This window comes from Phalacrocorax carbo, chromosome 21 (genome assembly GCF_963921805.1).
Source record: "Phalacrocorax carbo chromosome 21, bPhaCar2.1, whole genome shotgun sequence".
In the NCBI taxonomy this organism is placed as follows: domain Eukaryota; kingdom Metazoa; phylum Chordata; class Aves; order Suliformes; family Phalacrocoracidae; genus Phalacrocorax; species Phalacrocorax carbo.
Window position 1 is genome coordinate 6,510,605 of NC_087533.1, and position 23,525 is coordinate 6,534,129.

Below are 23,525 nucleotides of genomic sequence, written 5' to 3' on the forward strand. Positions count from 1 at the left end.
AAAATGACTCTTCACTAACAAGGCCTATAAAGGTGAAAAGGGAACAGTTTACATTGGTTCCAATCACCCACTCTAAGGACACAGATTAAAAACGGCAACAGAAAATAGAAGAGGCGTTAAAAATAATAACATTAATGTGCTCAGAGAATCACATCTCAGATATAAAAACATGAAACCCTGAATATGGCATGGAAAATGGTAGCACCAACATATCTGCCCCACAGCTTTAAGGTCAACCTTTGTATTTGTCCAGCAGCAACTTTCTCACTAAAAAGAGGTCCAGACTGGACACAAAAACAAGGCTATTCTCTCTGCTGCTGGTAACTACACAGTAGCAAAGCCCTGGATGCCTGCTCTTATCAGCATCCGTGAGAGAACCATGGCTGCTGATGCACCTACAGCTCAGAAAGTCATGATAGACCTTTAAATTCAGACAGGGAACCTTTACCTCCTCTCACCTTGCTTCACCAGGCTCAGCAACCTCAGACAACAGATGGCACATGAAGGGGTTGGGACAACACATTACAGTGAATATATATATAATATTCTATTTGCATTTGCTTCTAAATTTGTCCCCCAGAGGCTGTGTAGTCTGTGTAGTGTGTGTAGTCTTAACCAGCATAGATTTCCCAAGCAGCATGTTGGTAGCAAGGTCAAGGCCACAGTCACTCCAAGCTGGGTAGCCAAGAATCTAGTGCAGTGCTACTGGAACACTGATGCAGCAAGGCTCTTTCAGTGGAGGGCTCCAGGCCAGAGCCAGGCAACAGGCAAACTCTGCCCAGCTCTTGCTGTGCTCCAGACATGGGAGATATCGCACATTCCAAGGGGGGTCTGAATTCTTTTCCAGTTTTTTTGTTTCTAGGGGAGCAACTGCTGCAGCACCCAGAGCAGCTCCCAGTTTAGACAGAAGTGCATAGTTACCAGTATGCCCGGCAGAGCTGGAACCACAGTGCTGTTTGGTGCTAAGCGTATTTCTGTAAATTACCTACTGGACTTCAGGAGAAAGCAACTCAACAGTCCTGTTCTATTAATGCCGTTGGAGGCTCTTCTGGAATGGGAGCAAGGACTGCTAAGCGAAGATGTTCAAGTCCAGCCTCCCAAGCTCATGGACTGACATGGAATGGAAGCAGTTTGATACATGTAGCGGGGGGAGATTCTTCCTAACTTCATCTTGTAACCTCAACTTCTTACCCCAGTGACAGCAGAGTTCAGAAAGAAGCATGAGAAGGAAGAAAAGAAGGGAATGGCAGAAAGAAAAGGCAGGAGGAAGTTGAATCTTTGCCATGTGGGCAGGACCTAGTACCTTCTAGCTACAGGCACGCACAGGAAGATCATGATCAAAGCTCTCTGAAAACCCATTAACATTTGCACTTCCTCTAGGTGTTCAATTTTGTACCAACCATGCACCTACGAAATAATTTAGTTACTTGTAAAACAGAAGTAGGGAAAACATTTCATGTAACAGGGAGGAAAGCACCATTAAAGGGAATGAGACGGTCTCTTACCAAACCAGGGTAATGATATGCTAGAACAAGGTGACCGAATAATTAATTTTGCACTAAGAATATTTCTTCTAGATGGAAAACCTAAGCGTTTGGAGCAAGCAGACAGCCTAGCCTAAAGAGCTGGAAAATATGTGCTCCTCAGTGGGGAGCTGTAATATATTTCCCCTTTTCTATGCCAGATTCAGAGTGCTCAGCCAGTATAGAAATAAATGGACCTGGACAAAGCAGCTTCCTGAGGAGCGTAATTAGCTGGCGGCTTGGAGTACTCTCTAATTCAATTAGCAGCACCATTTATCAGAGCCAGCTGAGATTTACATTTGCACTTGCTGACGTCAATGTGAGACTCACAGTGAGTCCCAGAAGCCTCCAGTTCAGCAAGAGTGAATTGAACTGCTGGGGTCATTTATTTTCAGAGAACAAGAGCTGGAGTTTGGGTTTGGGTGGGAAGGAGTTTGATGGTTTTTTTCCCCAAATGCACCTTGCTCTGCAGCCACCGAGCTGCAGACCTGAAATCTACACTGGCAGTTTCCTTCACAGCTCAGTTCAAAGTGACACTTCTTCTGTTCCTCCTTCCCTTTTATAACAAAAGCTGCATTTTCATAGTGTTTTTACACTGACGTCATAGGTAGCAGGGGACATCTCCAAACCACTGTGTGGAAGCAGGTCCCGGATTTGAGACATGCATCATTCTCCTGAGCTGGGGGGTGGGGGGGAAGTACATGCTCAGAAATACAAGCAGCCTGGATCATTACAGGAGTTCTTGATGCATCTTCACTGACTCTACCCACAGTCCTGTGTGTCTGACCCCAGGAAGAACTCTCACCACAGATCTACTAGCTCTGGGATCCTTTCAGCTTACCAATTTCTAGCACCTAACATGCTGTTACAACGGTGTTACTGCTGCTCTCCTGCAGCTAAACTCCCCAGAATGATCAATTTCTCAACTCTAAGAAAGACAGCACTGCCTAGCTTTGTTGTCTCACATAAAAATGAAACAAAAACACAGAAGTGTTTTTGCTGGGATTTCCATACCTTTTGCACTATCAGGCCTGCCAACAACTTTCTGGACTATATAAGTACTTGCTGCATCCCTGAAAGAGTCTCAGGGCATCATTGATGCCCTTAGAGAGCCTCCCAGCTGGATGAAGTGGCATCCTCTTGAGATTCAGTGTCCTCCTCCTGAGGTTCTGCAGTGCCTACTCTAGAAGGCTTGGTACTCTACAGACTGGGATAAGGACAGAAGCAAGCAAAGCAAGGGCTGACTAGCAGCGAGACTGCTGCAGCAACAGATAGAAACACTCACCAGTAACACTTGCTTTGCAAATGAGGTTTTCCAATCTCAACAAAAGGACAGTAGCTAATGCCTGGGTCTGCAGGGTGAGACAGACCCTCACATCTCATTCAGTTGCTAGGCAGATCGGCAACTGCCTCTAGCTAATTCATCTGTCAGCCACCAATCTACTGCAAAACTTGTGTCATTTCCCCTTTTGAGAATTGCTTGAGCCCCTTTATTTTATGCAAGTTACAACTCAGTCACACTTAGGGAAAAAAAACCAAAGCAAACTTATCTTAGAAATGCTATGACACATTCAGAGCAAGGAGCTCAACAGACTGATTATGAACATTTGCCATGGGAAACCTTTATATTGATGTTGCAGCAAAATTCCAATTGTTGGATGCAAAACAATGCAAAGGCATATACCTGCCACTGCTATTATGAAGTTGAAGCTCCTCACTCTCTCATTCATTGCCAACAAATTCCTGGAGGTAAGTGGGGAGCTAACAAACTTTTGACCCAAATTGGTCACAAACTGCAACACAGGAAGAGTTTAAGAGACCTGAACAGAGTCATGGGAGCACCAAGTTCCAGCTAAGCCCCTTATCACTCATCCACCCTACCCCTTCTCCAAGGGCCAAATTACAGAAAGAAATTTAAAATATATGACAAAAAATTATGAAGCAGGCAATCTAAAAAGAGCCTTTCTGAAATTTCTCTTGTTCATACTGTTGTGGATGGACTGACAAAAGGGGCCTTGACCTTGTCTGCAGTATCCAATTTTAAATGTGATACTTTAAATGACACACTGGCTAAAAACAGAGCAGAGCAGACCTTGCATGGCTTGGTTCTCTTTGCTCTTCCATGAGTACCATGAGTTTTCTTGGGAAGCTGTGCTCACTGCTACGCATTTGCCCTGCTAGGCAGGCCATGGTTCGTGGCTTACTGTTCTTCAGGGGGAACAGGGAATCCGTCAGACAAGCAGGGTGACAAGACGGGGAGACACTGCTGGTTCTCTCCTTCAGCATCAGTGATATCCGGCAGGTAAGTACGCACCCTTTAGTCCTTCACCAGCACTGTGCACTCGAGCTGCCCCACCTGCAGACTTCTGAAGGTCCGCTGAAGGGACAGAGCCCAGAGCTCCAGACTGCGGGAGCTCTGGATGTACTAACAGCAGGGATGGAAATCAGACCTGCTGCTATGGCAACCTGGCCTCCTCCACCCGCGAGGGCACCACACCTCCCCTCTGCTCCAGCTGTGAGGCATTGATAAGGAACAGCATGGAGAATTTCCATGCAGCACAAGAACAAGAGTGGAGGAGGCTGACAGGTGACACCAGCAGGCCTAAGGATCTGACTGCCTGATCTCCTCTTGGGACATTCTCTGCAAACCCTCTTCTATTCCAGTCTCCCACTAACGCAACAGCGTCTTTTGTTAAGGAGGACACAGCAGCCAGAAAGATCCCTTTCCCTGCCCCACCACCTTTAGATGATCTGTTCTAAGGTCTTGATGACTGCTTAGCCAGCGAGTATGCTCCCCTTTCCCCACCCCCAGTATTCTACATTTAGATCTCATCATTACTGGGGTCAATATGCTCTGAAGTTTCAGGATCTCTCTGTGACTCCTGGCTTCTCACAACAAGCTGCTGCTCCATGGTGAGATACCACCTTTGCTACAACAAGCCAAGCCATTACTTCCAGGGGTAACAGCCACATGCACTCTCCCTTCACAAGCCAGACATGAAGGACCACACACAGAAATCTACACCCCTGTACTGAGTGGGTTACCAGTTTGGCTGCAGGCTTGCAGACATACTTAGCCAACCAGAAACATTCAGCTTGGGAATCTTGCTGAGATTTAGATGATCTAAACGTAACCCACAGTATCATGTATCAAATCAAAATGATTGCACAGGTTTTCACTGCCAAGCTTGGGAATAAGCTACCAGCCTCAGCCTGGCAGGAAGTACTTTGACAGCATTTCCCCTGGAAGCACAGAGCTGCAACACCATATCTACCTATGTATTTAGCCAAATTCCTGAGAAGCCAGCCAGATATTTATGCTTGGCAGGATGCAGTGGCTTAGCCGTAAATAAGGACATTCCTTAATCCTATAAATTTCCCCTAATAAGAAGGAGGGGAATAAAGAAGAAAGAAAAATGACATAGCGTGACTCATGTAGAAACAGCGTTAAAGCAGTGAAGAGAATGACAAGGACTCATCTCAGTACTGAGCTATGCGTTTGGCTCTAGCTTAACTCCTTGCACTGATTCTGGTCAGCACTGCAGGCTGCAGTAGGGTCAGGATTGAGATGGCATCAGATGTACATGCACCTTACAGGAAAAATCCCCAGCAGAGTTAGGAATGAACAAAAAAGGCTGCATGGAAGTGGAGGATTCAAAGCACTCCTGTCTGTCCTGTGGCAAGGCCCACAGTTGCAGACTCAACTGCCTCCCCACAAAAGGGGCAGATACACTGTGCTGTCGCTTCCAGACAGATGCTGGTTTGTATTCAGCAGGGCACAGCACCTAAGGGGATATGAAATGGGTTCAGAAGAGAGAGCAGCGGTGTGTCTCTCATGAGCTTTAATCAAAAGCTCAGAGGCTATGAGCAGGAACTCAAAGTGCAATAACTCAAAGAGCCCCATGAGGCACACCAACTCCTTCTCTAACAAACATCATCTAAGTACAGGAAAAATGAGCAAAAGTGGAAAGAAGCCATGGAGAACCCAGGACATTCTGGAGAAGTCTAAGAGATGTACAGCCATACCAGAATAATTCACTTTGCTTTCATTAGGCAGACTAGCATCTCTGCGGCAGACAGCCACTACCTCTCAAAGGGAAAATTACCCCTAGCAAATTACACCCCCATGGTTTTAAGACACCCCAACGTGTCTTAAAGGCTCATTTGGACCTGTCTCAGTGCCTCTGATTGACTTCAAAGGACTTCAGACCAGGTCCATACAATCAAAGCTTGGCTGTTCAGCAGAGGATAGCAAGATAAACCAGCTTTAAAAAACACATGAATGTCTCTTCAAAGTAGAAATATATATTCAGGGTTATATGCTCTGCACAAGGAGCCCTTGGCAAAACAGAAGCAGATGCTTCTATTGCCTCATTATTAAAACTCATTGACCATCTCATTCTCCGTTCCTAAAGTCCTGCCCAAATGTAACAGCAGGTCTCTCATAAAACATAGTTCATGAAAAACCTTGTCAAGAAAACTTGTTTGCGTCAGCAAGCCGGGAACACTAGAGCACTCCTGGGAGTTGCTCTAACATTATCATTCTTTCTCACTGTTAAACTGCATTTACTAGCCCACCCCTCCCTGCAGAGGAAGTAATGAGGTCTCACAGAATACAGGAGGGCACCGAACTCTGTTAGTTTTTCACAGAGATTTTTCCAGTCAACCTCTCTGTCCTGTTGTAACGGCTACATGACCAGAGCTTTAAATGACTAAATAACCATCCCCTTACAGCTGAGGGTTTCTGTATCTGCAGGAATGTATTAACAGCATTCCCAGTTTGACAACCCTGATTCCACCCCGTTAGCCTGGAGGAGAGCAGTTTCAGTATCTGCTCCTCACAGAAATTCCCATTCAGACACACAAGCAAGTTGTTCAGTAAACAGCAGAACTAACAAAGAATGAGTTCTAACAGAGGTCTCTTCCATGGATTATCTGATGCCTAATAAAGGTGTGACCTTGCTGACTTTTCACTCGATGAGCCTGCCTCCTCTCTCTCTGCCAGCTTTCATAAAATTTGTAAAAGTTCATGCTCTTTGAGACTGACTTAGACCTGTCTTGAATTTGGCTGAAACAAGACAGCAGATTCAAAAGTCTGTTGGGAAGAGATGACATACACCTCATTTCTTTAGAAAGCAAAACAAAAAACATTACTTCAGCAAGAAATGCACAGGGAGGATTCTTTTTAAGAATAATCCTTTTCACCATGCTTCTCAGCTAGCTTCACCCTCTAAAGCAACCTAGATAATACATATTACAAGTACAAGTTTGACAATGATTCCACTGTAGCCAGCAAGTTGCCTTTACTGGAAACTGGACTGCAAGCTGGCATTTGCCAATGTACCTTTCCTCCCTGTATACAGCTACATTTGCAAGCAGATATTGAACAGAATTAGTTCACAGACCTGCCAGCCTGCCTCTCTCCCTCTCAAAACATGTAAAGCATACCTGGAAGCATCTAGGAATGGCTTGTAGGCAATGGTTACCCACTCTTCTTTGTTGGAGGAATACCTTGGCTCCCTTAGGGTCTCGGCTGCTGTATCCAAGTCCACCAGATAGTGGCATCTGGAAATGTCAATCTGCAGAAAGACAGACATTCTTGTGGTTTATTCCCTGTAGGCTTCTGGCTCTTTGTGTTCATTTAGCCAGGCTGTTACTTATCAATGAGAAGGGGGTTAAATTTCTAGCAACAGGTGAAATGCTTCATGCAGTATACATGCTAAATATTTTGAATGTTTCCAAGTAAAACCTTTATGGGGGAACACAAGCTACCCCTACCGCTCTGGTCAGCAGAGGAGAGTCCTAGGGACCCTCTCTGAGGAAGTACCACTGCCAGCTCTCCTACTGAGGAGCTATCAAGTCACAGAGGGGAATTTGAGATGGTGGAACCAATTCTGTTGATGTTTTTCCTGGTGGTTGCCTAACTAGCTATTAATGACTTCTTACAGTGCTGGCTCCACAAGCTCCCCAGGCAAGAGACTTCACTATCTTGATTGTTAGAAAGGTTTCCCGAATGTCTACACTGAATCTTTTTTTTTTCTGTCTCTGTTCATGCCTGTTCCTACTTGTTTTACATCATGAACAAGGAAAACATAATTTTCTTTGTGATAGTCTTTACATACTAGAGTTCTGTTATCCAAAGATGGCTCTTGTCTTCTCTACAACTCCATTTTACTCTATAGTCGTGCTTTCTAGTAGTCATTTTTCTCATGGATCTTCAATTAGTCACATCTATCCTGGATGCAGTGCCCAAATCAGGGTGTAGCACTTTTAATAAAGGACTTCCTAATGCAGAGCAGCAAAGTAACTGTTGCACAACATGCTCCTGGGCATAAAACCCTATGAGGCTCATCTCTTTATACAGCAGCATGGCATTACTAAGCTGTTTTCATCCAGTGATTCACTGCACCCCTGGATCCTTTCCTGAAGGACTTGTGCCTAACTAACTGGCTAGTCTTCAACCTACATGTATTCACCTAATTATTTCTGTCTAGTGCACTGTCCATACTAATTTCATCCTTCTTTTTTTCAGATCCTTTCTCCAATTTGTCAAAATCACTTTGAATTCTAATAACATACTTTCTCCCACATAGTTTGTATTTTAATAAGCCTATTGCCTATTTTCCTTCCCCCCTGCAAATCATTGATAAAAACTCTGAAAAGGACAGACTTTTACAGTTTCCAGTACATCCTTTCATTTTGAGTGATCTATGGATAACTATTACTGTCACTACTCTAACAGCAATTAATGAATTCTGCTCCAAAGTGCATGTACAAGAGTGAGAAGCGCACCTTACGTCAAGGCACATCCAGAGCAATATTTCTGTAGACCAGAGGAATACTAAAGATGGATGCTGGGAAGTGTACCAACTCAGCACTCGTTTGTCATGAGCTGTTTGAAATGTATAAACATCCAAAGACACTGCCAATTAACACCTTGTGTAGGTGCTGTCCTGGCCCTAAAGAATGTACTGTTAAGTTCACATAATAAAGGCTTGACCCCGCTGCCCAAAAAAGACAACAAAGTACATGCTACACCAGGCTAAGGGCAGCTGCTGCCTCACACTCCCCCCTTTATCCTCCTGTAAGAAGCAGTGTATCTGCCAACTTTCTGCAAAAGAAATCCCCTCACTCACCTAATTTTTCATGCCTTCATTGGAAGTGCTTTTACAATCAGTTGCACACAATTCCAGCACATTTGGCTTGGAACACATACAGACCAATAAGGGTTACCCACAATGATCACACAGGCTCCACAGCCTGTTAAATCTGCAAACCTCGTGGTACCAGTCTTGTCATCTCATGGCAGGGCTTAAGGAGAATCATGGAAAACAGTAAGTACTTCCAGGAGAGTAAGCTTGTTGTCTGGCACAAATTATGGTGGGGTTTGTGTATGAATAACCTGTCCTGTAGCACTGATGACCCTCACTGCCTCAGTTGCAGCAGATGGACATCACATTGTACCACTCAGACCACGTGGACTTGGTATCATGGCTTTATCAGCTGCCTACGATGAAAGTAACTGCTCTGCCCTGACCAAAATGCTTGGTGACACCCTGCCAATTTATGAAAATGCATTCGAGGAAGCAACGCCACAGAAATTAATTATGTGTGTGACCTCCCAGTTAAACAGGTGGGCAATGTCCTCAGGAGACTCGCATTATGCAACCTTCTCCTTCCTGCTGGGGAGAGTGCTCTTGGGTTTGAACAGGCTGTACTATTCACTTACATGAACATCCCGTGTCCTTTCTGGCTAACAGCCCCTACCTCCTGCCCTCTTCTCCCTGCTCCTCACAGGTACCCCTACAGATGTGTACTTGAGCTGCTGAGGAATAAAAACTCTGCCAAGATAAATGTGAACTGTCAGCTTCATTGAAGACTTGAATGCCTACCAGGACAAATTTCCTTTTAATAATAACCATCAGATGTGAGAAAAGTTTCATACAAGGTAGCCCAACACGACACTACATTGTGTAGCAACCTCTGCATTGAGGGTAAAAGATCTAGAGGAGAGGACACGTGACAAATAAGGGCTGATGTCCCGCTGAAGATCTAATTGTCTTCAAGTTATTCAAGTCACATTTTCAAAAGTGAAATAATCCCAAGCCTAAGGCCATGTTTAAATTTTACCAGAGTAGTTATATCATTAAAATACACCAGAAAAATGAGCCCCTGATGGATGCAGCGTACAGCAGCAAGGCTGAGCTCTTGCTGGCAAAATAATTTTCAGCCACCAGAGCAAAGCAAGTTCTATCAGTTATTGCCTCTGTACTTGCTGTATTTTGCTGACACTAGGTTTTGTCAGCCAAAGGTCACACTTTCTCACACCTGGCACTGTGTGAGTTTTCCAGCAAAAGCTCGCAGTAGTGACCTGAGAGGCACTAGAAGTCAACAGAACTGATGCCTGCAACTATCTTATGCCCTTATGCCACTTCCAACCAGATTAATCTGAAAGTTCTATCTCCACTATTTCTTTCTGCAAACACAGAACACAGAGAATTCTTGGGTGCTTTTTCTGGCTCTGTTGGTCTGCAAGCCATCCTTGTGCCGCTCCAGTATTCCCAACTGCCAAAGGGGACTAATGATTCCCACTTCTACCTCCGATATGTTATTAGAACATTGTACATTAAAATGTAGTACAGTATTTTGAAATTTCGGAGAAAAGACACCAGTGAAGTACAGCACATCCTAGTAATTATTGGTGCGTTCCTTCAATAATCTAGATATTCTGATCTGGGAGACATCAGGGAACAAGAATACTTGTATTTAGATTTTTAAAAATTACATCACCAGAGTCTTTCCTCAGGTTAAGTGGAACAGAAGACAAGGCATAACTTCTGATCAATAAATATTTGCAGATTGTAACGTGAGGCTCATTAGTTTTGCAGGTGTTTCACCCAGGTGGAATACAAGGGTGAAAAGAAAGAGACTTAACATGGGAATTTAGGAAAAATACCAAGTTCTCAACTGTGATATCTCAGCTGACAGCTGCCACCGATCCCTGCATCCAGCAGGACAGGGTTATCAGAATGCCAGGCCTTCTTGTGCCATCTAATCCTAGCCCTGTTAGATCAGCAAACACCAAGGAAACTGGCCAGCAAATAAAAGGTCCAACCAGCTCCTCCCAAACATCATGCTGCTGCCAAGCCTGTGTTTGACCTCCCAACTGCATGAACAGGAGGACAGGTGCATGCTTCTAAACATGCTTCCTTCCCCCTCCCAGGTATAAACAAGGACACCTTCCACTGAGCAATCCACTGCACTTTCAGGAAGGAAATTCATGAGGAGACAAATTGACCAGTAAGGAAATTTTGTGCTAGGGCTAAGAACTTCCCAGCATACGTCTTGGTGTAAACTGGTTACAAGTTTTTTTCTGAAGACAGCAACAAAACCAAATCATTGTGCTGAATTATTGTCTGGAAACAGGCTCCATGGCCCCAACATCACAGAGTACCATAATCAGATCCCGTCAACAAAAATTCTCCCTCAGCTCTTAGTCCTCATTCATCCCTCAGGATCTCTGAACAGAATGTAGATTGCAGTCTTGCCTTTTTCATGCGCAAACTTATCGATGTGAGAGCTACGGGGAAGTTCTTGCCAAGGCCAGACCATCACTGACCTTTGTAAAATAACAGACCCCTCCAGATTTACTTCCTTTTTTTTTTTTTTGCAACAGGGGCTGACAGGAAAGACTAGGGACCCTATCAGGAGGAAGACTCACATTAATAATTTATATGCCTGATGGAAGGAACATGATGAAGTTTGGGGAGCAACTACAACAAGTTCTGGTCCATTTCGTTTCACTGACCTTCAAAACCTGCCTGGACACGGTCCTGTGCCCCCTGCTCTGGGTGTACCTGCTCAAGCAGGGGGGTTGGACGAAATGATCTCCAGAGGTCCCTTCCAACCCCTACCATTCTGTGATTCATGAGAAGCCTCTATGCACCCTTTCAGAGGCCAGCTCTTCCAAGTGGCAGTTTTCCCTTTAATTACCAAGGGCAGAACACAGCATATACAATTGTGTCTTGCTGATTACACAACAGTGTGTACATTTCATCAAGTCAGAAGAAAGAGGTAACGTGTGATGACCAGGTGTTTTAATGAGGAAAAAATTTCCTTAGAGCCACCACAGAAGTTTGCAACATTGAAAAGGTGAAGAAAAAGGCAAGGCAGCTATAGCTGGAGTAGTCAAATGAAAAGCTAAGGCCCCTTAAGACAGGTTGGCAAAGGCCTCTACCCATCAGTCACCTTATATGCAGGCAACTGAGATTCCCCAGGATGACTATGTCTTTTTCTTTTTTACTCCCTCAAACACTTCCTTCATGTATCCCACATTTCAGTTTGCTCTCCCACAAAATTTTATTGCAAACTTCCTTGGACACGCACAAATTCACTTTTCTGAAGCAACATTGGGGTTTTTTTGTAACAATTTAGGCTGAAAACAATTTAATTAGGAGGATACCAGATGGCTCTGTGGCATCACAACTGAGTGGCAAATGCAATGACACTGTGGGAAACTCAGCTGAGCAGAGTGTTCAATACAGTTCTTGCACTGTGTAGAAGAACATTTCAGACCATGAGAGAGGTTCTGGCTCATTAGCAGAAAGACTCCCAAACCACTAACCAAGGTTTTCCATAAGTGCTGTAGAATCATTCAGGGAAAGTCAAGTTACTGCTGCAAGCACTAACACTGATCTCACTTTTCTCATTCTAAATGCTCCCCTAAAAGGGCTGGCACTTCCAATGCATATGAATTATCTGCCAGGTGAAAGATTTCCGTTCTACCATTCCAAGTAGAGCACAGTGCATTCTTCCAAGTTACACTGAAGCTAGGCATACTATTCACCCGGGTCAGAGAGTCAACACAGGACCTATACATTTATTTGGGGATTTACACAAGACTTTGGTGATATACAGACCTTGAAATGTTTCTCTGTAGGAAGAAGTCAGTCTTAGTGAACAGAGCTGCAAGGAATTTCTAAAGTACATCCTATCCTCTTCTGCTCTCCTTTCCTTTTCCTCCTCCCACTCCTTTTTTATTTGATGCAACTGCTATGCTAAGTGGTGAACTACATTTGATGACATCCTGAATAACAGTAGTGGGCACAGTGTAGTATAGAGATGGAGCTAAGGGCACAGACTGCTGCTGTACTGCTGCAGCCACGTGCCTCTCACTGTTATCCGGATGGATGTTAGCCTGGCGACGTAGGGCACAACAGGAGCTTGTCTGGTTTACCACAGATAAGTTCAACTGTTTCAAGCAAAACCAGAGATGTTTTTACTGCTGACTCAAACACGTATTTAAAAAATGAGGCCAAGCTTCAGGTGGTTCCTCGGTTCAAAACAGAGCTAAAGGAAATTGGAAATGAAGTGAAAATAAAGTGGCTAAAAAAAAAATCTTCCTCTGAAGTCAGGAGTTTTTAATAGTTTCAGATTTTAGGCCTCATCTGCTGTTCCTGCTTGGATACATCTTTGTAAGAGATAATACTCCTTATCTCTTTCTTAGCAGTTTCACATACAAATGCGTCTCACCGTAGGACAAGTACAAGTTAAGTGCTGTTCAACATGATTAAGGAAGGAAGAATTGCAAAACAAGATGATCAAATCAATCTTTTCCTCAAGTGTCTCATAGCAACAGAAACACTGAGATTTACTCTTTATTTTTCAAGCAGAGCAGTAATAGATACTTACACATGAAACAGATCAGTCCCATTTCTGCACCCATTAATTGGTTTTAAGCTCTCCATAGCTCAGATAATCCTTTTGAACCATTTATTTTCTCCCCTTGAACTGACCAACAGACTCATGCTATTTAGATTTATTTACTATGATGGTCCTTTCAAGTGCTTGCTAACTTTTTTTTTTTTTTTTAAATCTGGGTATGCTTGCACTCATAAGCTCACTAAACTTGTGAAAAGATCTTGTTCTCTTGGTATTATTAGCCAATCAGAAGTTTTAAAACCCCACTTAAAATTCACATTTAGTAGCTAATTTCTAATGTCCTAGGCCCTTTTGCTTGCATGAGAAATGACGAAGATGTAGGGTGACATTAAGAAACAACCATGAAACTAAAGTGTGGTTTACTCCATTAGTCACAAGCTGTGCACCAGCCAGCTGTCTGTGCTAAAAATATGCCACAGTAAAAGATTTCATAAATTAAATGCACTGCAACAGACAGCTTCTTTCAGGTGAGAGCATGCCTCCTTCCCATTTCCAGTAACTACATAATGAGGCTCAAAATAAGAGAGCTTTAACCCAGAAGACTGACCCCTGCTTTTACCCAGTTTGCTCCTGTGTTATAGTACTGCTTTCCATCCACTTCTGCAAGCAGATCACAAGTGCATGCACAATGTCTAACAGGCCAAAGTCATGAGCCACATAAACAAGCATATGTCTACTGTCTTCAGCAAGGATAGACTCACTCATCTAAACCAGAGACCTGCTCCATTACACGTGACTGCTTCCTATATACTGATGGACATACCAAAGCTATTCTCCAAGGTGCTAAGAGACAATAAAGAAAGGACTATGCATTTCTTGGCAGTTCCTCTCATTCAACCCTTAGGACAAAAAAGAAAGGATGACTAAGTATTTAGTGCACTGCAAAGAATACATAGTGCACTGCTACAATTTACCCTGCTAAATGATTTTAAAGAAGTTAGCTGCCAATAATTTTAAAATATTCATATATGTGCACTGGTTTTGTTTAGGTAACACAATACAACCAGGAAAAGTAAACAGTATACATTATCTTAACAGATTCACACTGAAATCACTGATGCAATTGTTTCAGTGAAGTTCCAAATTAAGTTCCTCCTCAGTTGCAAATATGATTAATATATTTATATTTAAAAAGAAAGAAAAGTACAAAGGAAGATTTAAAACTACTCATTCAGTTCACTTTCCTGTGATCACAGTAACACATTATTCTAAACCCAAAATTACAATAACTAGGAATTATTACTTCTTCTGTTTCTTTTTATTATTATGTCTTTAAATGAAAAACAGACAGATGAAATGCAAACAGAAACCACTCACATAAATGGGGACATTTCCAAGTGCTGTAGAGCGCCCATTTTTTGTTCTGTAACTTGTATGGTCCCCATGAAACAAAATGGGAACACCCAATCATAGGCATTATATTAATACAAATGATATAGTAAGGTAAGGAAAAGAAAACAGGAATATAATCCTTACATATCGAGATGGCTCTTCCTTGTTTTGGTCATTCATGTCAGCGGGAATGATCCGTGTGGCCATTGGTCCCTTGGCAAATGGTTTTGGTAACTGGCCCCTGAATTCTGACAGGATGAACTGGAGCTGCCAACTGCAGAGAACAGTGTCAGAAAGCCCAGCAATAAAATGCAGGAGCTAGTAACATTTTGTGTGGAGAAAACCAAAAGCATAAAGGACATTTCATTCCTGAAGGTAGACAGCCCTGGTAGAGGAGCAGTCACACTACAAATTTTCAGTAGCTTGCAGCCAGCATAATCTGCTGACAACAAACTTCAGAATCCTTTGTTTTGGATGTGCGGGTGTCAACAGAGATACAAGGTCTTGAAGGTTACTCCCATAAATACTACTTATGAGAAGTGTCCCTCCTTATGAATCCCATCAAATTGTACTCCTTACGTTAAACAACTTACTTATCTGGCAGGAGAAAGCTGCTTGGAAATCTGTGCCACTCCTTTCCCACACAGACATTAACCGGTCTCCCCTCTGGCACAGTGTGAATACTTGGGTCAGTAGCAATCCTGTGAAATTCTGGGTACAGGTCCAGGGGCCCATGGTAGCCTATGGAAGGAAGAAAGTTGTAAATAAGGCTAAAGAAATAGGTGATATTTACATGACTGCTTCTGAAAGACTACAAAAAATTGTTCATACGTAACTTTTTAACGGATAACTTCTTGAATAAAAATTAATTGGTCTATGCTAAAAAGTGGCTGGATTCCAAAACTCCCACTCCTTTTAGAAGTGCTTGTACCCTACCACCTTTATTCACATTCTCCTGTCCTGATTGTCAACTGGGAATTTACTATGTGGTGAGAAGGTTTACTGCATGGCTCTGATTCAAGAAAGTATTTAAGAACCGTATCTAATCCATCCCCATTAAGGACACATGCAACTGATTACAGATTTTACATGGGAAAATGCTTTTTCCAGTGGGATCGTATGTTTGAAAGTTAAAGTACCTGCTTTAATATGAGTCTAAGTACAGGTTTTATATCAGTAGAGTTGTACTGGCTGAAGGTGAAGGGCAGCATATTTTTAACTGATGTAATTCTAGTGATACATGGATAACATACATATGCTCATACATATATGCATAAACATGCATACACACATATATAAACATTTATTAATGGTGGCCATTAGAACTTATTCCTTTCCCTGCAACAATGACATCCAAACTTTCAATGTTCCTTATTTCTACTGTGCTGCTATATCAAAGCAACACAAGTTTGCCAGGCCTTAAGACTTGCCAAGACCAATAACCAGGAAAGCACAGAACAAGTCTAAAGCACCAACCTCTGAATAAGGCAACAGAGCGTGACAATGACAAAAGGCCAAAGAGAAAGACAGTCCCCAGAGCCAGCCAGTTGGAGGAGACTGTGTAGTGTTCCAGGCGGTAGCGCTGAAATATGAAGTGGTAACATTTCTGAGGAAAGATTAAAAAAAAAAGACAATGTAAAATTACTCAAATTCTGCTATGTTTAGCACAACTCTTATAGTAGTGCCTACATCTCCCACCAGATCTTTGGTCTTCATTTTTTCATTCTGACCCATAAAAAACGCAGAGAAACTCACATGGTTCAGTCACAATTCTTAACCAATAATCTAGTGTATTTAAAGACATTTTCAGCTCTTTTCCTTAGGAAGGCTATAAAGTCCTCTCTACCAGGGCTCCAGCTTGGTTATTCCCCGGTGAACCAGCACCAACTGTCCCTTTCAGGCACTTCTGTAGAACTTCCCTACACAGACAGACCTCATTTTCAATGCTGGACAGACTTCTCTAACAGAAGTTCCTTCTCTTCTGTTCAGTTCTCTCCAACTTCCTCTCTAACAAAGTTCTGTGACCCAGATTTACTAAGTGACCTATGGTTGTTTACCCTATCTGCACAAACTACAGCTTTGCAGTGGACAAAAGAACACACAGCACATTCTGCAGGCACCTTGAAACACAAGCCACTCCGAAACTGTTAAAAGAAAATCCCTTTTGGTTTTCCTAATTTAAAAGCCTTCCTGGGAACACACAGGAGGAACTATATCCAATACTGGCCTTGCTCCCTCCCCTCCTGCTCTGCCTTTCTGCAGGAGTAATTATTAATCTCCTATCCTAATCTGGTTTCTGTTCCTCTTGTCTTGTTTGCATTTTTCTTATAACACCCAGATCCATGTGGTTTGGAGGAATAGGTTCTGACAAGCTTCTACTACTCGTGGGCAATCTCTTTAAAATTCTCAGCTGGATACTGAATACTGGACAAAATGTCAGTGTTAAAATATGCAGGACAGAAATATACACTAGATTTTCCTGAAGCCGTATTTGGCAAGGGTCCTAAACCATGGCCCTCTGATGAATGTTCTGACAGCACTTAGCAATTCTCAGCCAGAGCCATAAAATTGCTGAGATTGCAGAGCTTGGTCATGTACAAATGCAAGGACTGAAACTCATCTGAGGTGCTCCAGCTTAGCATGCAAGGCTTCAGCAGTGATGGGAGGTAACAGTCAGAATAGCAACCGACCAGGGGAAGTGAGTGATTCAAGGGGTGTGGGCAATGCTGAGGGAGAGCCCAGGACAGGAACAGCCAGCAGTGGTACATCGCAGGGCAGAGGAGTAACAGCAGAATGAGGCCAAACAGCTGGAACAGGCTCTAACAGGGATTAGTGACTGCATTCCTGCGCCTCTTAAACAGAAGAAAGATTAATTATTTTGAGCTTTGGGAAGGTTTGTATCAATCTATACTAGTGCTTTACTCTGAAGTGTTTCAGGTGATATTTACTAAATATCCAATTTTGGCTCTTCCCAACGTCCAATGCAATTTCCTGATGCCTAAACAAGATCACTTTTCCTCTTTCAAATCAGTGAAGGATTCCTACTAAGATACAACAAAATGCATTTCCTACACACACACTCTCCTACCCACTAAAGCTTGGTTAACAGCAGACAAAGGAGGCACAATGCAATAAGCAAGTTACTAATCCTCATAACATCTCTTGGACATTGTGTTGTATCAGCACTACCACACAACTGCTCCTCACCAGAAATTCCCACTTGGGATGGGAGAACAACTCAAAGTCATCATGAAATAATTAGTGGCAAGGAAATATTCTCAACCAGTTATCACTTCACACAATCTGGGACAAGCTCCTAATGTGATCACCTTATAATGCCATGAAATTTGATCTTTTTTTGCTGGGCTGTTAAGCAGTCTGCACTGAAGTCCAAGATTAATTGATGAGCTCATTCTGTATGACACTCAGGAGGTAAATCCCAAATATTTTTGCTTTTATGTCACATCTTACAGAGGGCTAATAGTTTTCCACATACTCTCAATCAACCTGTACAGGAAGATTATGGTTTAACTTCTAAAATCAGCAACACACACATGCACTTCAGTTTTAGAACGGCTGGTCATTTTGCTTCCAGATCCTCAACACCTATCCATGAAACACAGTTCAAAAATGAAAATGGTACCCACTAACAGATTAAAGACAATGATGGTAAGTTATGCATAGGACACTCCTGAACTATGTAATCACTGTAGATTGTGTCACAGACACAGATATTCTGCAGATGTTCCAAACTTTGGGAAACAGTGTTAAAGAAGTCAACTAGCAGTTATGCTTTCTATAGGTATGAGCTCATTAGAAACATATGTTCCACTAAAACTTACCTGAAGAGCAGACAGAGCCACAGCGCCACAGAGACAGATGAGGGGATAGATGGGAAAGAGAAACCTCTCTTCTTTGTGGGGCTGACTGAAGAAAATCATGATCCAAATGTACATAGGAGCTAGTGTCAGCCAGTAGGGGCGGCCCAGATTCTGAACTGAAAGAAACAAACACTCAGCAAAGCAGTAATGTAAGAATGAGAGATTTATGCTATTCCCCATCTGGCCCAATCATATCTCACATTCAAAAGCCCATTCTTTTGGTACAAAACTGGGAGGAGTAGCTGACACACCAGAAGGTTGTGCTGCCATTCAGCAAAACCTGAACAGGCTAGAGAGCTGGGCCATGGGGAATCTCTTGAAATTCAAAAAAAAGCCATTGTAAGGTCCTGCCCCTGGGGATGAACAACCCCCACACCAGTACAGGCTGGGGGTGACCTGCTGGAAAGCAACTCTGCTGAGAAGGCCCTGGCAGTGCTGGTGGGCAGCAAGTTGACCATGAGCCAGCAACGTGCCCTTGGGGCACGAAGGCCAACGGTGTCCTGGGGTGCATTAAAAAGGAGTTTGTCCAGGAAGTCAAGGGAGGTTACCCTCCCCCTCTACTCTGCCCTAGCGAGGCCACATCTGGAGTGCTGCGTTCAGTTCTGGGCTCCCCAGTTCAAGAAAGACTGGGAACTACTGGGGAGAGTTTAGCAGAGAGCTACTAAGATGATCAGGTAACGGGAGCATCTCTCTTATGAGGAAAGACTGAGACACCTGGGTTTGTTCAGCCTGGAGAAGAGAAGACTGAGGGGGGAACTTATCAATGCTTATAAATAGCTAAAGGGTGGGTGTCAGGAGGATGGGGCTGGACTCTTTTCAGTGGTGCCCAACAACAGGCCAAGGGGCAATGGACACAAGTTGGAACAGAGGAAGTTCCACCTGCATATGAGGAAACAATTCTTCACTTTCAGGGTGCCGGAGCAGTGGCACAGGCTGCCCAGAGAGGCTGTGGAGTCTCTTCCTCTGAAAACATTCAAAACCTGCCTGGACATGGTCCTATGTACCCTGCTCTAGGTGTGCCTGCTCAAGCAAGGGCGTTGGTTGGATGAGATGATCTCCAGAGGTCCTTCCAACCCCCACTATTCTGTGATTCTTCAGACCCAAACCATTGCCTTCAGACACAAACACAGCATGTTCTGAGCAGCCATGTTGCCAAAATCCAGGTAACACGACCAAACAGACAGTAGAGACTTTATTAGAGAATTTTTGTAGATTCCTACAATACCAACAATTTCAACAGACTTTAGAAGACCAAAAGCAGAGGATAAGAGACTACATTACCGAATCCAAGCAAGGCACAAAATCCATCAAGAACTGACGTCTAAACCAGTAGTCAAAACTACGAGAATTCCTGCTGTGTATTATGCTATACATACAAAGATCATAAAGGATCTCATTTGGACCTACCCTTCCACTTACAAATGGTTGTTTAGCAACTGAAGTTTCCACAACCTTCATTGCTTCATTACAAAAATAACAGCATGAGAGGTCTCTCAGGCACCTTCTGCTTAACAGAGGAAATAACTGATTCAAAAATAACAACAATTACTCTGAACTGTAGTCACACTGAGGAGGGTTCTACAGTGCCTGACAATCTGCAGTCCCTTTTCTGCCCCCTTGCTACTCCCAAGAGCAGAGTTAAGCAATTAAGCTAACGGCATTTCACAGACAATAAGAACAAAGCACCTGGCAGAATTGCTCCTGCTGTTATGTACAAGAACACCAAGTGAACAGCAGGAAATCTTGCATTTACAGATTCTCCTACTGAGCTTCTACTGTATGCTTCTGACAGTATGTCAGTCATATCCAAGGAACAGATATAAGCAAATACACATTAAAATATTTTCAGCAAGGATTATGATGTTATTGTTTCTGCACTCAGTTAAAAAAAAAACACAACAGAGCAAAGCACTAACTGGACTGATTAACCTGGAGGCTGCTGCTGCTTAATGAATCTTCCTTAGGAAAACAGCAGAGAAGTAGTCACACTTCCTCAACACCTTTTCCATCCCTAGAGTCACCTGCTGAATGTCACGTGTTTAAACTGATGTCAGAGATGTAAGAGAATCTCTGATTTAAGAGAAAGCCCAATGTGAAGTAGGGAATATTCTGGTTCCTCCTTTCTCTACTCTTAATATATCCACACCTATGGGGACACTTCCCAAAGCAAGACTGTCCTGCCAGGTCTCAGTCCTGTGAGTTGAAGAGTGCCTTTCATAGTGCACAGGAAGTCCAGGTTCAATCCCAACACGGATGGCACCAGCAGAGACCACAGGATGCGTCCTTGTATGCTCATCCCCAACAAGCTAAGAGGAAATAATAACTCTGCTCTCTTAAGCTGCTGCAGAAAACATATGGCAGTGGTATGAAAGAGTAACAATGGAAGAGCCAGCCAAAGGTTCCCCAAATAACTCTAAACGCTACCGTTTCCAGCTGCAGATAAGATGGAAACAACAATGGGTACATCGTTTACTTCCCCCTTAAGATTTCTGACAGGGCTATTTCTAATGCAGTTGCATGTCTGGCTGAAGGTTATATACCATACAACTTGTTAAGCTTACCCTGGGTATGGGTAGTTCAGCCTTGATTGTTCTTGACATGGAGGGAACACAGAGGAATCATCCTTTCAGACAAAAACATGTTCCTGCCCTTTTGCAGACAGCACATAAGTAGATGCATCTCACTGCACGTCCTTTCTACACAGCAACTCCATTGTGCGATCAATACTGAACTTAGTATTGAGCTCTAGGAACTTTCCTATTACACCAAAGACACTCCCTGAACCTAGTTTCACTTCCAATAAAGGAAAGCTGCTCTTTGGCAAGCAAGCTCTCCCTTCAGTAACAAGGCTGAGATCTGGGCTGTCTGTGCTTGGTTCTCACAGCTGTCTTGCACTCACCATGAAATTTCTGAAGCAGACACTCCATGAGACAAGTCAGTGGCAGCACAAGCAGTGCTAAGATAAATGCCACGTTGAAATTCAGAAAGCCATTGATGAAATAGAAGGACCAGGGTTCCGTACCTAAAGGATGAGAAAAGGAAACAGTTTTTAAATGCAAGCATGTATGTGATCTAGATGTGACAGCAGCTTCGTCCCTTCTCTGCCTGACACAGACTGAGATAATCAGCAGCAGACATCAATTCTCCATGTTGCACACCTGCTGGAACCAAAGAATGGAAAGGGTGTGGACAGAAGATCTTGCAGCTGGACATAGGATGCAAGCCCATGGAATGGGTCTGAGCCATCTCAAAGCAGTCTCATGGTACCGCCTCTCACCCATACAACTGCCATAACAGTGCCATGAGAGTTAGTCAATAGCCATACAGCTGCACCAGCGTTCTCACAATCAAGTCTGCCCAAGAAACTTCATTGTCTTTCTTTTCAGAAACTATTTTTCTCATTCCTTTTTCACTGGGCCACAGTCAACATCACATCTACTGCTCAGGAATCACAGGTCACTCTTACAATCAGCCTTGCCCAGCAGAGTTCTGTAACACACAACTTGCCCTTGCATTAAGAAAGCCCACACAGCAAGAAAGTAGAGGTGAAAAATTGTAAAACTAGGAAATTTTACTCCAAATTAATTCTTTCTAATTGCAGAGAAGAAACAGAGGAGTAACACAAAAACACAATGTTAATAAGAGATAATTATAATTCTGGAGTGATGATATACACTCCATGTTGGAAGAAATAGAAAATTTACTAAAAAGGAACAAGAAAAAGAGCTGACATTCACACTTCACTGCAACAAACACTCTGCCACTGAAGTTCATCCAGATGCTAGTTTTGGTACCTCCTTAGAGTCAACACTATTTAAAATGTCCCTACTTCAATTTGTTCTGACAGTGTAGCTTCAGACAGAAGCAAGCCAACTCTGCCTCCTAACATGACATATTTGGGTATTGGTTGCAAGCTTCTAAGGATATAAATTGAAAGAAATTCCAGTCCAGCTGTCATTTATTTGGACTCTTAATTCAGGATGCTTAAAGTCCTGAACAATAAGGAATGCCAGTTCCTCTCCATACATTTGCCACTCTCTCAGTGTGATTAGCTCAATCAGTCAGTAAATGACAAGCGGGGGCTTTAATCACTGCACTGTTGTGACATGTGTCACATGCTGCAGCAATTTCCTGCAATCAGAGCCACTTAAATAGGGTCCATGTTGAAATTAATCAGACAACTGAAAACCAGCAAAGAAAACCTGAAATCTCTGCAGCTCCTACAGCTAAATATGATTAGAAACTACACTAGTAATGTCAGAAACATGTCGTTGGAGTTACTAAGGCCAAGTCCAAGCAACTGAGGTTCATTTAGGAAACCTTTAGCTATTAGCACTGAAAGCAAATAGCAATTACAGATTTGGATTTTGGGGAGTAGGGGGCCTCAAGGGTGTGAATTACTAGATATTCACCTTCTCTGTCCCTCTACCTGCCTCTTAATTCCTGCAAGTCCCACATAAGCACAATCCTCAGCCTGTGAAAGGCTAAATATGGGATACGGTACCTTGAAAGATCATGTGAAGTGATGGACACGACAGAGCTATCTGTAAGCAACACTGCAATAGAGCAAATATACCTTCCTGCTTCTCTTGACACTGTTGGTGACTCTCCATATTTAAGGACTGCAATTCTAAATAATTACTGTGACAGATCTTGAACACGTGCAGAAAGCAGATCATTTTAGGACTGAAGCGTACTACCTTTCCTAGAAATCAGGACTGCTGACTAGGATGTCTGCTAGGGAAAACTTGAGGCAGTTTGGGATATCACACTGTAAATCTTCCAGCGGACATCTAGAAAAAAGTGCATGTAAAGGGGGTTTTCATTTCTTCTCAGCCCTGACATCTCCAGATTCTCTTCTGAGGCAACAGTACAGGTTTCTGAAGACTTACAGCAGGATTAACACTGGATAGCCCACTCTAGTAACTACTTCTGTAGAGTACCAAGACCTCTCCTTATATAAAAAAGGACCGGACCTGGGTTCTGTAGCCTGCTTCCCCACTCCCACTGCTATAAACAACAGCCACTTTAACAAAGGGGGTGCCAGGATGAGACAGAAAGCTTCTTA

General features: G+C 43.1%; 1 protein-coding gene across 2 annotated transcripts in view; it reads right to left on the reverse strand.

Moving 5' to 3' along the window:
* The window catches only part of ALG9 (ALG9 alpha-1,2-mannosyltransferase), a 35,445-nt gene that overhangs the window by 3,763 nt on the left and 8,157 nt on the right, over positions 1–23,525 (reverse strand). The window contains exons 9-14 of one of the 2 annotated variants that reach the window (XM_064470748.1): positions 21,357–21,479; positions 18,419–18,573; positions 16,053–16,182; positions 15,170–15,317; positions 14,721–14,850; positions 6,972–7,102 (exon numbers count right to left, since the gene is read on the reverse strand). In XM_064470748.1, the coding sequence (XP_064326818.1) occupies positions 6,972–7,102; positions 14,721–14,850; positions 15,170–15,317; positions 16,053–16,182; positions 18,419–18,573; positions 21,357–21,479 (817 nt within the window). The remainder of the gene's footprint in view (positions 1–6,971; positions 7,103–14,720; positions 14,851–15,169; positions 15,318–16,052; positions 16,183–18,418; positions 18,574–21,356; positions 21,480–23,525) is intronic. The other variant, XM_064470749.1, reaches the window with a different exon arrangement.